The sequence below is a fragment of the Lissotriton vulgaris genome, chromosome 1_1 (assembly GCF_964263255.1).
Source record: "Lissotriton vulgaris chromosome 1_1, aLisVul1.2, whole genome shotgun sequence".
Lineage (NCBI taxonomy): Eukaryota > Metazoa > Chordata > Amphibia > Caudata > Salamandridae > Lissotriton > Lissotriton vulgaris.
Window position 1 is genome coordinate 1,183,951,887 of NC_141685.1, and position 14,614 is coordinate 1,183,966,500.

Below are 14,614 nucleotides of genomic sequence, written 5' to 3' on the forward strand. Positions count from 1 at the left end.
TTCCTCTTGACCCTATTGTATAGTGCTCCCATTACCCCTGCAGTTTCCAGGAGGTGCCTAACCATGCAATATGCTGGGTCGTCTTGGGATATGCGAAGCCATTGATTTATGACAACGAGCTGTGAAGCCCAATAATATACTTTGATGTTGGGGAGAGCAATGCCACCGCCATACCAACTTCTTGTAAGTTTATGCATGGCTATACGGGGCGTTTTTCTGTCCCATAGCAGATTGGTCACTTCTGTATTTATCGCTGTAAAATATGCTGGGGTGACTGGGAACGGTGTATTCTGTAGTGCATATAGGAATTTGGGGAGTGCCATCATTTTAAAGAGGGGTGCTCCCCCTAGTAGCGTTAGCGGTAACGAGCGCCAATGTTTGACATCCTGTCGAAATCGCATCAGGGGATGTGTGAGGTTTTCAGCAATTAATTGTGTTTTGTTGTGTGTTATGTATACCCCTAGGTATTTAAATCCTCTGTCTGCTATCTGAATTATATTCACTTTTTGAGTTCTGCTTTGGATAAACGAGGTGAACCAGTTTAGGAAGGACTTTGAGAACCCACCCTTTGCTCCAATAGGTCTAGTTAGTAGTCATGCTTAACTTTATCAAATGTAGAAGAAAGGTCAAGGAAGATCAGAAGGCATGATTCCTTTTGATCCAAGATTTTCTGTGCATCATCCATTATGTTTGTAAGGGCAGATGCTATGCCCCAATCGAAAACCAGACTGGGCTTGTGAAACACTTTGGGGCCAGAGGGCACTCCAGGGGAAGGAGAACACCCAAAGAAACTATGGAGAGAGTTGTATTATTCTCTCATTTGGGTAAGAGTACCATTGCATCCCAAGTAGGCCAGAAAGTACGAGGTAGACTTATGCACCGAGACTTCAGCCGACGAACAGGAGCAGGCCTTTTGCAGCAAAGTTGGTAGATGCCGCAACTTCAAACACATGCTTATTTTACCTTTGGACGTCGATGGAGAGTGACGCCCAGGGGAACAGCCCCTGGATTGGACCCATGGCTGGTTCTTGGAGGGCGAAGGGGACCAGGGCAGATGGAACATCTTGGAAGAATGTGACAACCGTATTGATAAAAACTTCATCCCAACGTTCCTTTAGCACCTTCGGTCAAAGCCGTTGAAATGAGTTGCACGCTCCGGAGTCATGATCCTCACCTAAGCACCACATGCAAATAGAGTGAGGGTCTGTGACCGACATTAGTCATCCAGTGGACCCCCAAGGCTTGAACTACGAGTACATATGAAAGGCACACTGCTCTGTTCGACAAAATCATCGAGGTAGGCTGCAAAACCGCTTTAAAGAACCACTGATCGGATATGCGTTGTATGGGCGGAATAAGAAGAAACTGACCTCAGCGCGTCAGGGAAGGGCTTATATGGACTCAGTCTTCATCATATCCAGAGGACGATGTCAGTACGGAGTCAAAAGGCGCCCTCTTCCGACACACAGAGGTACTGCCCTTAAAAAAAATTCAAGGATCCAGTCTGGAGCCTGGGGAGAATTCTAAGATAAGGAATCTGTATCTAGTTGTCTTGATCAGAATCACTATTCCCAGTTGCAAACCAGTGATGTGCAATTTGCACACTTACTGCTCTGTGAATAGGAATGCAATTTGCAATGCAACATATGTACTAATAGGCCACATAGTAAAACTGCACATTCGAGTCACAAAAAGCCCTGCCTAATGAATATTAATTAGACAGGTTGCGGTAAGTGACTTCCTGTAAATGGCTGCAGATGTAAGACTAGAGAACCGCGAGGGATAGTAAACACCCGAAAACTTGGGTTTTATTTTTGTTAAAGCAGCCTGTGTTTTTAAACAAAAGAACGCACTTCTCTTTGGGAAAACACCAAGAGTAGTAGGTAGTGGTCACCTCAAACACTGCCTGCTTTCCTCAAGGCTACAACATGATTCACAAAGGGGGAGGTGTTCCAAAGGGACTATCCCAAATGTCTGAATTGTGTGACAGGATGTATGCAACACATCAATGGTTTACAATAACAGTTGTAAACCACTGATCAACTCCTTGCAGAAAAATAAATGGGATGGCAATACTCCTTTCACACATTTTGTAAATTTAGAAAAGTCTTTTTGTGGTCAAGACCACTGCAATTTTGCAAACTGTAGAATTTGTGAACACAAAAGGGCTTTGTACATCAAACCCTAAATTTCATATACAAATACCAGCAAAGTACAAAATACAGCCACACTTTTAGAGGAAATATTACTTAACTCACCGCAATGATATCCAGAGTGTTATCACACACTTTACGGATCTCAGCATTTTTGTCGTGCATCAGATCTATCAAGTAAGCTGGAGCCTCTACATGAGATAGGTTAAGGATGTGTCAACAAAACTGAAGACATTTCCTGGTGGAAAAGGTGCACAGTATATTTTTATTTCTGTTAAGAAATCAGCGTGTACTGTCAAAATTAACAGCAGCTCAGACCAGGGTTAGCTCATCATATCTTTCCAGTCATTCTTTCTCTGTCTCCTGAAGCTCTTTACAGCAAATACGCTACCATGCAGGGTTCTCTCCAACATACCATAACACTGACATTTCGAGGTAGATTCCTAACCTGTGCCAAAGTTACATGCTAGCCACAACCAAATCGCCATGAGCCACATCCAAATTCCACTATATTAGCCTGGTCGACCTGTCCACAGGAAAAAACTTTAACAAACATTGTTAGTGACATTGTGTTTTCTATTCAGCATTACCCTCAAAGCTTACCTTCTTGGTCTTAGAGACAACGCAGATGTGTACCACTGATCTAGGCAACCCAGCCCTTCTTACCTCAATGATTGACTCTTACTAATCATACGACCAGGAAATGATAAAAACAAGAATAACAAGTATTTAACTCAATGCATTATGTATTGTATTGCCATTGTGATCAGACGCTAACCACTGTATATCCTCTCATAACCATTTGCACCAACAAATTATGAGGTTGTGATGTACGGTCTATTTAGAGCTTCATTCAACATTTGTTGTATAATTACGTTCTCACTCAAATACATTTAAATACACTACATCACAAACAGTTCTTAATGCGAAGACTACCCATTTTAAACTTCTCTTACAAGGGCTAAAATTATTTTGAATCTGTCAATTTCTCCACCCAGTCCAAATCAGAAAATAGAAGATGGCACATTTGGCATCTGTGCCCATTATCACAGCGAAGCTTAAATAAAGATAAAAGAATTATGAGCTGAAACTGTTTTTTTGTACTATTATTTTGCATTTTGTAGATTATTAAAAAATCACTATAGCTTTAATGTGCTATAAACAAAATAAGGCAAACAGGCAGAATTGTCATGATGACATCCAATAATAAATAATATAACAAGTTTAAGTGGTGTGGTTTGTGGCGAAAAAAGATGGCTGCATACTTACAGAGCTCCAAGCCATTGCCACTGTGTACAGCTTTAAAAATCCTACTACATGATGTGAGGACAAGAAATTAACATATCACCGGTCACAGATGATTCCTATTGAGGGAAGGAAAACTGTTGATAAGGGTCATGCGAGCTCTGGAAAAAGGAGTAGTAGAAAAGGAGCACATACCTTCCCCTCCTTCTATATGTGACACGGCTTAGGTGACATTGGTATCAATGACAGGAGACAGTGGATGGACGAAGAAAAACTTCTCAGAACTAGGTATATTAAAGCATAAGGGGTGAGGGGATTAATTGTATGTATTAAGCACTTACTACCCCTGATGAGGCGGTAAAGTTCTTTTCTGGCAAGTAGAACGCTACTCTGGAACCCAAAGTGGATTCGTGATGGATTTGTATAGGGGAAATCTAAGTTGTTAATTTGGGCAGTGGATATGGGAGTAACAAGAGTAACAAATATGTAGATACATAACTACATAAAAAGGTATACACGTTTATGAAAAATAATAAAGATATATTACATTGGATTATATAAAGTCACATATGTACTTGTGTGGATAACTATTTAGGACTCCTACTTCAAGTGTAGCTGTACATGAAGCTAATTTTTCATGTATAAAGTTTTTTTTTTTTTTACGTTTGTTTATTTATTTATATTTATTATTTTTTTTATTATTTTATATGTTCCCAATATTTCAATGCAAAAACAACAGTTGATGAACAGAATGCAGAACAAGGTCATACATTCACCCAGATCTTTTGACTGGGGGAGAATGTTTGCATTGTCAGCATTCCGTCCACTATTTGTTTGCTGTAACACTTTTCGTCCTAATTGGGATGGGTATGCCCAGACGTGGGTCAGTTGCTCACTGTGCCACTGGATTCAAGCTAGCCTGGCTGAAGAAGGGTGACATACCCTGAAACCGATCCCAGCATGTTTTTTTCTGCTCCAGGGAGGACCTGACCAGGCAGTTCGGTTTGGACTGTTCCCATGAGGCATAGGGTCAAGACTGATTTGCATATGGCTGGGTCCAAACAGCACAATGGATTCAACCCAGATCTTTTGACTGGGGGAGAATGTTTGCATTGTCAGCATTCAGTCCATCATTTGTTTGCTGTAATCCAATATGTCAATAGCAAAGCACTTATAGATACAATTGTTATAATCATATTTATACACTGTGATAGATAAAAGAAAACAGAAACCCATAAGCATATAATCAAATAACGTGTGTAAACTATGCAGTGACCTATATACATGCTAAGCATAAAATATATGCATTTTAACCATAAGAAATATTTACATTTGTAAAGCAGACCTAAAAGAATATGTATACATTTTTCAACCATAAGTAGTATATATATATATATATTTGTACAAAGAAAGGCACATATCGAAATACATACATATAAGCAAACTATGCATGTTTACATACACAGGCATATGCTGTTTATTTGTGTTTTGAGTATGGTGATCATGTTGTAAAGAACCACTGTTGAGTAGTCTTCTAAAGATAAGATAGTTCTCTGTTGATCTTATATTTGGGGGTAGTTTAGCTGCTTGAACAGAGAAGGATGTACCACCCATGTTTTTTTACCTAAATTGGACATGGTGAGCACTTAGGTACACCCCAGATTGGTTACTGGTGTACCCTTGTAAGAATCAAGGTACGAAGGGTTTGGCGCCATTCGGACAATTGGCTGATTACTTGAATGTTAAACAATAGAACACAAGTGTAATAAGGTTCCCAACTGCGTCATCAGAACTTGACTGGGGCGCCGCGCACCTCATGGGAACTTGGGAAAGGTTCTCCTCTACGGTAACTAACCCGATGCTTTCCGTCCACTAGGGTTGCTGACTGTCTTGCATTTTAACAACTGTAGCGGATACATGCAGTTATGTTTTGGGACAGCACATTGGTGGACCCCGAGCAATGAATGTGGGAAGGCCAGGTAGAGGAGTTAGGAAAGCTGCATCCGTCCGTGTCTGCAATGGTTGGATCTAGTGCATGACGGGTAACAATTAAAGAGCATGTCCTCGTAGGCGGGGCCAGGCTTGGTCAGGGCAGTGATGCAGAGTATTACTGCTGCCGTGCTCTAGTAATCCCTCCTATGAAAAACCCCCCAAAAAATAGGAAATGTAGAGCACTTGTAGCGAACGGCATTGCAATGCGGTGGCACACGATAGTTCATAACCCACGTATATTGAAAATCGCTCACACTTCACTGCAGTGCAGATATTTGGTGAATGCACTGAGCCAATGGTGCCGGCTCTGCTGAGATTGGACCACGTCTTCCGGTGCAGCAGAAAGGGGTTTTCCGGTGCTTCCAGCATTGTAAGTTATGTTTAGCGATGGTTGAGATGTCTCTTCTTCGTGTACCCAATAGCAAGGATCTTGGAGAAGTACAGCGGACTGATGTTGGCAACTTGGCGACTCGGTTTTGTAGAGGAAGAGGATAGAGCGCGGAGTCGGGGACAGACATGCTCACTGAACTGCGCTTGCTAAAGATAACTAGAAGTGAGATGCAGGTGCTGCTGGTCTGCACGTGCGGTTGCAAGCAGCAGCATATGTTTCCAATGATCGCGCCCGCGTCTGGGCGACGATAATTGGAAACATATGCTGTTGCTGCGTGTAACCGCAAGCATTAGGCCATGGGCGTGAACATGGGTGGGATGAAAAGAGCCTTTGGCCAATTGTGTGCTGTCTTTGTTAAAAAGATGCACGCAAAGGCCAATAGACTGGGACAAAACTAAAAGCACAAGCGCGAGCGTGTGGCGAGCTTTCTGAAAGCCCTTACATAAAGTCGAGCAGAGCAGCACATGTGCGCTACGCTAGGCTCGACAAAAAAACCTCTGAAATTCACTTACAAAACTATAGGTTTCAGGCATATTATAGTTAGAAATTAGCATTTAAAAAACCTTTGAAATTCACTGAAAAACCCATAGGTTTCAGGCAAGTTATAGTTAGAAATTAGCATTTAAAAAAACCTTAGAAATTCACTGAAAAAACCATACGTTTTAGGGAAAGATAGTTGGAAATTTCACTCGTACAAAACCAGAGAAATTCCCGCGTTATAGTTAGTTCAGCTAACTATAACTCGCGTCCCCGCAATGCATTGCTGATGACGTCACATATTACATCACTCATGACATGGTCAATGACATCACTGATGACATCATCCATGTGATAATTTGATGCATCTTCTCACAGCTTAATATAACCTTTGATACACCCACTCTAAATTACAGACTGCCATTCTCAAACCCATAGACACTCCAACACCAATAACTACATACCCACTCACTGATTCTTAGGTTTACACACACATCCCCTTACTCACTCGTACAGTCACTCATACTTATGGTCACTAAGTATAGGACTATTATATGCCTCATACACCTCCACTCATCCATAGAGGTACTCACACACCTAGTCAGTCATGTAAATAATTAATCACACTGCCATTTACTCACCTATACAGTTATACACACATCAGCTCAATTACTCATACAAATACTAGCACATTCTTACGCTCTTATACAATCACTGATACAAGCATACACTCATCCATACAGCCACACACACTCACTTATAGCCATTTATATACTCTAACACACATATATACTGGATTTCACATATGTAGTTACTCACACATGTACCACTGAGATATACATTCACTCATAACACACCCATGCACACACTCACCCACCGATACAGTCCATCACAGATGCACTCTTGAAACTATGCACCGGTGAATCACCCACTCACACATCTATGCACAGAGTCACACACACCCCACCCAAACAAACACTCAGGCACCCATACAGATACTCAGACAACCAATCAATAACTCGTATAGACACTCATGTGGCTAATCTCAAGCCCATGCAGCCGCTTACACACCAACAGACAGACAGATACAGACATTCACACTGTTTAGTCAATAACCCATGCATTCAGTAAGATTTGTTTAATCACTCACTTATAGACTCAGTCACGCACCTACTAAATCATCCATTCAGACACATGTGCACCCACTCATACGTCTTTCCTTATATAAATTAAACATATTTAAACTTTACAGAAACACACAGTCACTGGATGATGTCATAAGTGATGTCATTTGAGATGTCATCAGTGATGTCACTTACCATGTCATGAGTGATGTAATATGTGACGTCATCAGCAGTCCTGAGAGCCCTCTATATTGGAAAGCACTAAGAAAGCAGATAAGAGATTTATAAACTTAAAAAGATCTCCGGATGATTTAGTTAAGGCAAGCTTATTAGTGCAGTACAGAGATTTTTTCTCTTCAATGGTCACTTTATATTTAGCTAAGGAGTGAAAAGAACCTCCACAGAAAGGATTGTAATGTAGACCTATGCTCCCTTAAGTACCTTGAAAGTCAGAACTATAACATTAAAGTAACACATTCCAGAAGGTAATCTTAGATGAAAATTAGCCACCAAACATCAACAATGAGGAGTAATAAGGCAATATCTAAGAACAAGCAGACAGTAAGAAAATGCTTTGGTTGCAACCAGAATTGGTAAATTATCAATTTTATGGGGAAATCAAGAAGAACAAGTTACTTACCTTTGGTAATGATGTATCTGTAAGAGCCATGTGTAGTTATGGATTCCTTACCTTAGAATTACCCTGTAGGCTGTCCGAGTGTCCAACACAAGTACGGGGTCGTTTTTAGACTTTTAACCAGTTACTTTTATTTTCAGGACTTTTTAGTCTTTCACTGTATGGAGAGTTACTTTCAAATTTTCTGAAAAATATATAATAATAAAATAAAAAACAAGAGATGAAGAAGGTTGACTTCTATGTGGGCCGTCTACTTCTTAGTCTGGGCCTTAGTGCTCGTCTTGCTGCCTTTCAGACTTCTCCCCCGTCAGACTCCACAGAAGGGTAGATAGTAAAAGAAAAGGACCGGGATTAGTTACACCTATCCTTTGTTTGTTTACTTGTGTGCTACCATCATTAGGTGTAGTGAAAATGTGGGGGGGGTTTGGGGGGAGGAAAACTTCAAGAAAAACGGGGAAATGGGCTGGGTGTGCAGGAAGGGAGGGCGACAATATCCGTGACTTTACTTCCCCTTATCGCCCCACCAACCCCACCAGAATGCACCCCATAATGGCATTTGCCTTGGGCCACGACCCGTCAACTGGACCGTGGCGTCCGAACGAGGGGCTTCCTTTCCCCTCCTTGGGCCACCGGGTATGTGCACCTTGTATGCTCTCGTAGGGCCTCTCTCCGTGCTCCGCTCCCCCAGCAGCTCGCCTCCGATTCTCGGCTCCTCCGGCGACTCGCCTCAGACGCTCGGCTCCTCCGTCAGCTGGTCCTCTGCCCCCGGTAGCTGGTCTTCTCCTGCTCGATAGTGGGCCCCTCGTCTCCCGCCACTCTGCAACTCACTGCTTCCAGACTTTGCCGCCCTTCCCTCTTTGGCACTGTATTTTTATCGTCCTCCCTCGGTTTCCATGATCCCACGTCATCTCGCAGACCTAGACCGCTGGTGGCTTCAGGTCTGTTTTGGGAGTCTTCGCCCGTTGTTGTACACTCCTGGCTGGAAGCTTTTTCGTCCTTCTCATATACCCCCAGGTGTCAGACTGGATCTGGAGAATTTTTCTGTAGCAGTACCCCTGCCTGTCGGTAGGCGGCGGCAGTCAACTCAGAGTCCATTGTCGGCGTCGCAGGAATGATGTGGTGATGTCTACTTAGACTCCGCCCCTGTATGCTGCTGTCAATTCTGACTCGACTTTCCACACCAATAGCGCACAGCCATGTAAGACATTGACCAGTGGCAAAACAGGGAGGATGGGTGTGGCAGTAAGGAATCTATAACTACTAATGTCTCTTACAGATACATTGTTGCCAAAGGTAAATAACTTGTTCATCTGAAAGAAACCGTAGTTCTAGATTCCTTACCTTAGAATAGATACCCCAGCAATACCAACCCCGGAGGTGGGTCTGCGAACCAAGTTCACACCAGGAAGTCATGGAGAACAAAAGGGCTGAAAAAGCTGTCTCTCTGGACTTGGCTGTCCAGGTAGTAATGTTTTGTGAACATGTGCAGGGATGCCCATGTGGCTGCCTGGCAGATGTCAACCAGCGGAACTCCACGTCCCAAATCAGTAGTAGCTGCCGTCGCCCAAATAGAGTGGGCGTGCAGTACTACTGGAGGTTACATTTTAGAAAAGAATAACAGATCCTAATGCATAGGACAACCCATCGAGAGATGGTACCCTTGTGCACTGCCCGACCTTTCTTGGCACTCACATAACCCACGAAGAGTAGATCCTCCACCCAGAAATCTTTAGTGCGGTCAAGGTAGGACAGCGCACGTTTTGGGTCCAGACGGTTGAGTCTCTCCTCATCTTTGGAAGGGTGCGGAGGGGGGAAGAAGTAGGGCAAAGTGATACGTCTGACCTATGTGGAAAGAGATAACTACTTTGGGCAGAAAAGAGGGCCTAGTACGGAGGACCACTTTGTCCGGATAAACAGCAAGAACAGGAGGCCGGGAAGATAAGGCTTGAAACTCACTCGCCCTGCGAGCAGAGGTGATGGCAAGTGAGGAGACAAAGGGGACAATTATGCAGTGGTTCAAAGGGAGCACATATAAGATAAGTGAGCACAGGTTCAAGTTCCACTGGGGCATTACGAAAGGATAAGGAGGAAAGAGATGATTAATGCCCTTCAGAAACCTGTTAACAATGGCGACTTGAAATGAGAAGGCTGATCAGGAAGGCAAAGAAAGGCCGAAATGGCCGAAAGATAGACTTTCAGAGTGCCCACAGCAGAGCCCTGCTTAGCCAAAGAAAGAACATAGAGGAGAACCTCAGAAAGAGGGGCAGAAAGGGGATCCACAGCCTTTGCTTTGCACTATGCCACAAATTTGTACCATCTACAGGCATATACAGTTTTAGTGGAGGGACGCCTGGCTGCCAAGAACACATTACAGACTTTGGGGGGGAAGGTCGAAAGCTGTCAACTGTCACCGCTCAATCTCCATGCAAGGAGGTGGAGACTGGACAGGTTCGGGTGGAGGACCGGCCCCTGCAACAGCAGATCCTCCCGAAGAGGCAGTCTGATTGGATGTTCGATGGCCATGCTCAAGAGCTCGGAGTACCAGGTCTTTGCGCCCAGTCTGGAGCTACAAGAATAACTTGGGCCCGGTTGCGCTTGATCTTCTTCAGCACTCTGATTAGAAGTGGTACAGGGGAAAAAGCATACAAGAGGCTGCAATTCCACTTGCGACGAATGGCGTCGCTGAGTGAGTGCCGCCTTGGAAATTCCAATGCGCAGAACTGTTGACATTGTGCAACCAAGGCTTTCCCCACTGCCGTAAGAGACCTTGCACCACCTCCGAGTGAAGACACCATTCGTGATCCATCATGCACTGGCAGCTGAGTTTGTGCGCCCTGGCGTTCTGGGAACCTGCCAGATCTTTAACCACCAGGGATACGCCCTGATGTTCAAGCCACGTCCAAAGGCAAAGAGCCTCTTGACATAGGTTCCACAACCTCACTCCGCCCTGTTTGTTGCAGTACCACATGCAGTAGTGTAGTCCATGTACATCTGCACTACTCTTCCTTTGACAGAGGGCAGGAATGCCTTCAATGCAAGACGAATCACCCAGAGCTCCAACAGGTTGATGTGGAGCCCGGACTCTGCCAGAGACCAGAGGCCACTGATCTACGCCTCTCCCATGTGGCCGCCCCATCCCAGAAGTGACACATCCGTAACTAGTGTGAACTCTGATTGGGGAAGGCAGAGGGATCTGCCGCTGACCCAATCCTGGTTCGTGAGACAGTCCCCTCTGAGATCTGGATGACATCGGAAAGATTCCCCATATGTTGCTGCCACTGGACCTTCAGGTCCCACTGCAGAGCCCGCATCTGGCATGATCTACCAGCAAGATGGAGGATGCCATGAGGCCCGGCAGCCTCAGGTTCATTCTAACCAAAATCCGTCAGAGAGCCTGAAACATCGGTATCATAGCCTGAATATCCTGGATTCGCTGCTCTGGAGGATAGACCCAAACCTGTGCTGTGTCCAGAACCGCTTCTGATAGGGAATCAGGGTTGACTTCAGCATGATAGTAACGCCAGCAAAAGCACGAGGTCCGCCATAGTCTGTAGGTAGGAAACAACAGCCTGGGGCAAGCCCGCCTTCAACAGCCAGTAGTCGAGATAGGGGGAAGACTGGAAACCCTGATGTGCGAAGATGAGCTGTGACCACCGCCATCACTTTCGTGAACACCCGAGGGGAGCTGGTAAGGCCAAAAGGGAGCACGGTAAACTGAAAATGCTCATGGCCTACCGTGGGTGACGCTGATGGGAAGGCAAGACGGGGATGTGAAAGAAAGCGTCCTGCATGTCCAACGCTACCATCCAGTCTCCAGGGTTGAGGGCAGACAAGACCTGAGCCAAATTAACACCCTGAATTTCTCCTTCTTGAGGAAGCGGTTGACGTACCTGAGGTCTAAGATAGGACGCAGGCCTTTGCCTTCTTGGGCACCAGAAAGTAGTGGAAGTAGCAACCACAAACTACTTCTGGCACAGGGACGTGTTCTATAGCTTCCTTGGCCAAGAGCGCTGTAGCTTCCTGGTGGAGAAGGGCATAATGATCCTCTGACATGCAATGGAGTGTAGGTGGCATGGAGGGAGGAGTAGTCTTGAAGGGGAGGGTGTAGCCCCTTCTGAGTATCTGCAAAACCCACCAGTCTGACCTGATGTTGAGCCAGTGGGGGAGGTGGTGGCGGAGCCTGCCACCCACTGGCAAGTGCTGCCCCTGAAAAGTTGGACTAGGAAGGCTTGGAGGCTGCTGCGGGGGGCATTGGTGGACTGGCCTGCCCGCTTGCCCCCAGACCCACTACGTTGGGTCCAACTTTCCCGGCCGCGCAGAGGCTGGTTATCTTGCGCAGGGCTGTGGCTCTGGGTGGAGCGGGGTGGGGCCCCTCTTCCCTAGCCATGAAAGGGGCGAAAGGCAGACTACATAGAGCTAGTGGTAGCAGCTAGGCCCAAGGATCTGGCCGTAGACCAAGAGTCCTTGAAGCACTCGAGCGCATAGTCTGCCTAGTCGCCTAACAGGCGATGGCCATCAAAGGGCATGTCCAAAAGAGTCGATTGAACATCCCCAGAGAAGCCAGCGGACCTCAGCCTGGCGTAGCGCCTCAGGGCTACTGACCTAGAAATCCTTCTACCCAGCGAGTTGGCGGTATCCAGTTTACACCCGATGGTGAACTTGACTGCGTCATGATCCTCTGTGACAGCATGGTGAGCACCGCCCGGGCCTCCCCTGGGCACTGTGGCAGCACTTGGCAAACATGCCTGTTAGACCCTTCAGCCCTAGGGTGGTCTTTCCCTGTTTTTTTTCGCCCTTGCCTTATTTTTTTCACCCTCTTTTTGTTGGCCTTAGGTCTCTGGGTCCTTCCCATTGCTAATCAATGCTAAGGTGCAGGTGCTCTCTTCCCCCAACATGGCTGCCACTGACCCCTGCTACTGCAGCGTGGTATTATTATACGCACTCTAGTTGCCAGGAGCTGGCTGGTACCCCTAAACATTGTAGCAATGCCAGCCTGCCCATAGCTAGAGTGAGGGAGCTCCTGGAACCTTCCAGAATAGGGGATCTCCTGGAACCTTCCAGAATAGGGGAGTGGTCACCAACTGCCAACTGCCGCTATAAAAGAAAAGGGAGGGAAAATTTCTAGTCAGTTGGGGCATCATTGACCTGGGGGACCCTACGCAGGAGACTTAGGCGGTAGGGCCTAGTCAGGAACCTAAACCACTGGGGGTGACAGGGTTTAGGCGCTGCCCACCAAGCTGAGTAAGGAACACTGAACTAGCCCACTGATATGGCCCGGCGGGATAAGCGCTGTAATTGCGCCTCAAGCGCTCACCTGCCGAAACCTGTGATTAACTTCCAAGCGCTCCGTGGACCCGCGAGGCACTGTGTGGTTTGAGCGCTGTGGGATACCTGGCAGCGCGGCCCCCTCAACTGCGCTGTCAACATATCACGCCCCAGCCCGGCCCCCGAATGACGAATCTCCGTGGCGGCCTCCAGAGCCTGAGGTAGGCTGCAGTGATCTCCAGTCAGCCGCCCTAGGCCTGAAGCCACCCCCACCATCACCACGTGACAGGGCCGCCCGGCCGCGCCCCCGTCCTCGCCACTGATTGGCCCTGGGCCCGAGAAGAGCTCTGAGGCCGGGGACCTGAACAGAATCCGCGCGGAGGCTCAGGAGGAGCCCCCCCACCAGCCGTCACCAGCCCCGAAGTGGCGTCCCATCCACCGAAGGCCCAGACATCGCCAAGGAAGGCGCTGAAGCGAGCGCGCGCCCCGGGCGTCATCAGCGCCGGAGATCTCCGCAAGGGCTCCCCCAGGAGCCGAAACACCAGGTAACCCCAGGGAGAGGACGGCGGAGGTCTGGAGATGAGCGGGCCTCCCATGAACGGAGAGGAAGCCCAATGACCGCCCCTCTCCTGGGGAGACTGTTGTTGGGCCCCGTTGGCCCGAGTTGTATGTAGGAGGTCCTGTGGACTGGGCGAGAGCCCGAAGGGTACAGCCGGCCTACTCTGTTGCCCCCTCGCATAGGGGCTTGTGTTTAAGGAGCCGGGTGTTTGCGAACTGGGCCCTGTTGTAGTTGCCCTCCGTAGGAGACTGTAGGAGAGCAGATTTAGACAGAGCCTGTTGCCTAGGTCCCAAGAGATAGTGGTACTTGTAGCCAGGCCGGAATGATGAAATGTTTTACCTATTCTTCCTGAAGTGTTTCACCTAACAACATGCTCATCCTTACTTAATGAGTTGGTGGTTCTTCTTGCCTGATGAGATGTTGATTCATACTTAATGGAATGTTATGCAGATGCTCATTGGAAGATTTTCCTAATGCTAAATGAAATGTTTTAATCCTGTCTAATGCAGTATTACCTGAAAGGCCTACAGTTATTTAATATTTAATTATTTATGCATCTATGACTGAGTAATATAATATATGTTCTTTTAAGGAAAGTTAATGAGTGATTACCACTGTAATTCTTGATTGCCCTGATCTTAATCTTAGATAAAACTAATTTATTTGAATCAAACATTCTGGTCTGGTCTCAGTCTTTGCGTGCATTTATTGTCTAAGTGGATGTGTGTGCTGTGTAGTCACTTAACACCTAAGCTTCGAGTGCCTACCCGC

At 46.3% G+C, this 14,614-nt stretch overlaps 1 protein-coding gene across 1 annotated transcript in view; it reads right to left on the reverse strand.

Moving 5' to 3' along the window:
• The window catches only part of KIFAP3 (kinesin associated protein 3), a 1,607,567-nt gene that overhangs the window by 212,596 nt on the left and 1,380,357 nt on the right, over positions 1-14,614 (reverse strand). Inside the window, exon 17 of the mRNA XM_086964434.1 lies at positions 2,259-2,344. Coding sequence (XP_086820560.1) covers positions 2,259-2,344 — 86 coding nt within the window. The remainder of the gene's footprint in view (positions 1-2,258; positions 2,345-14,614) is intronic.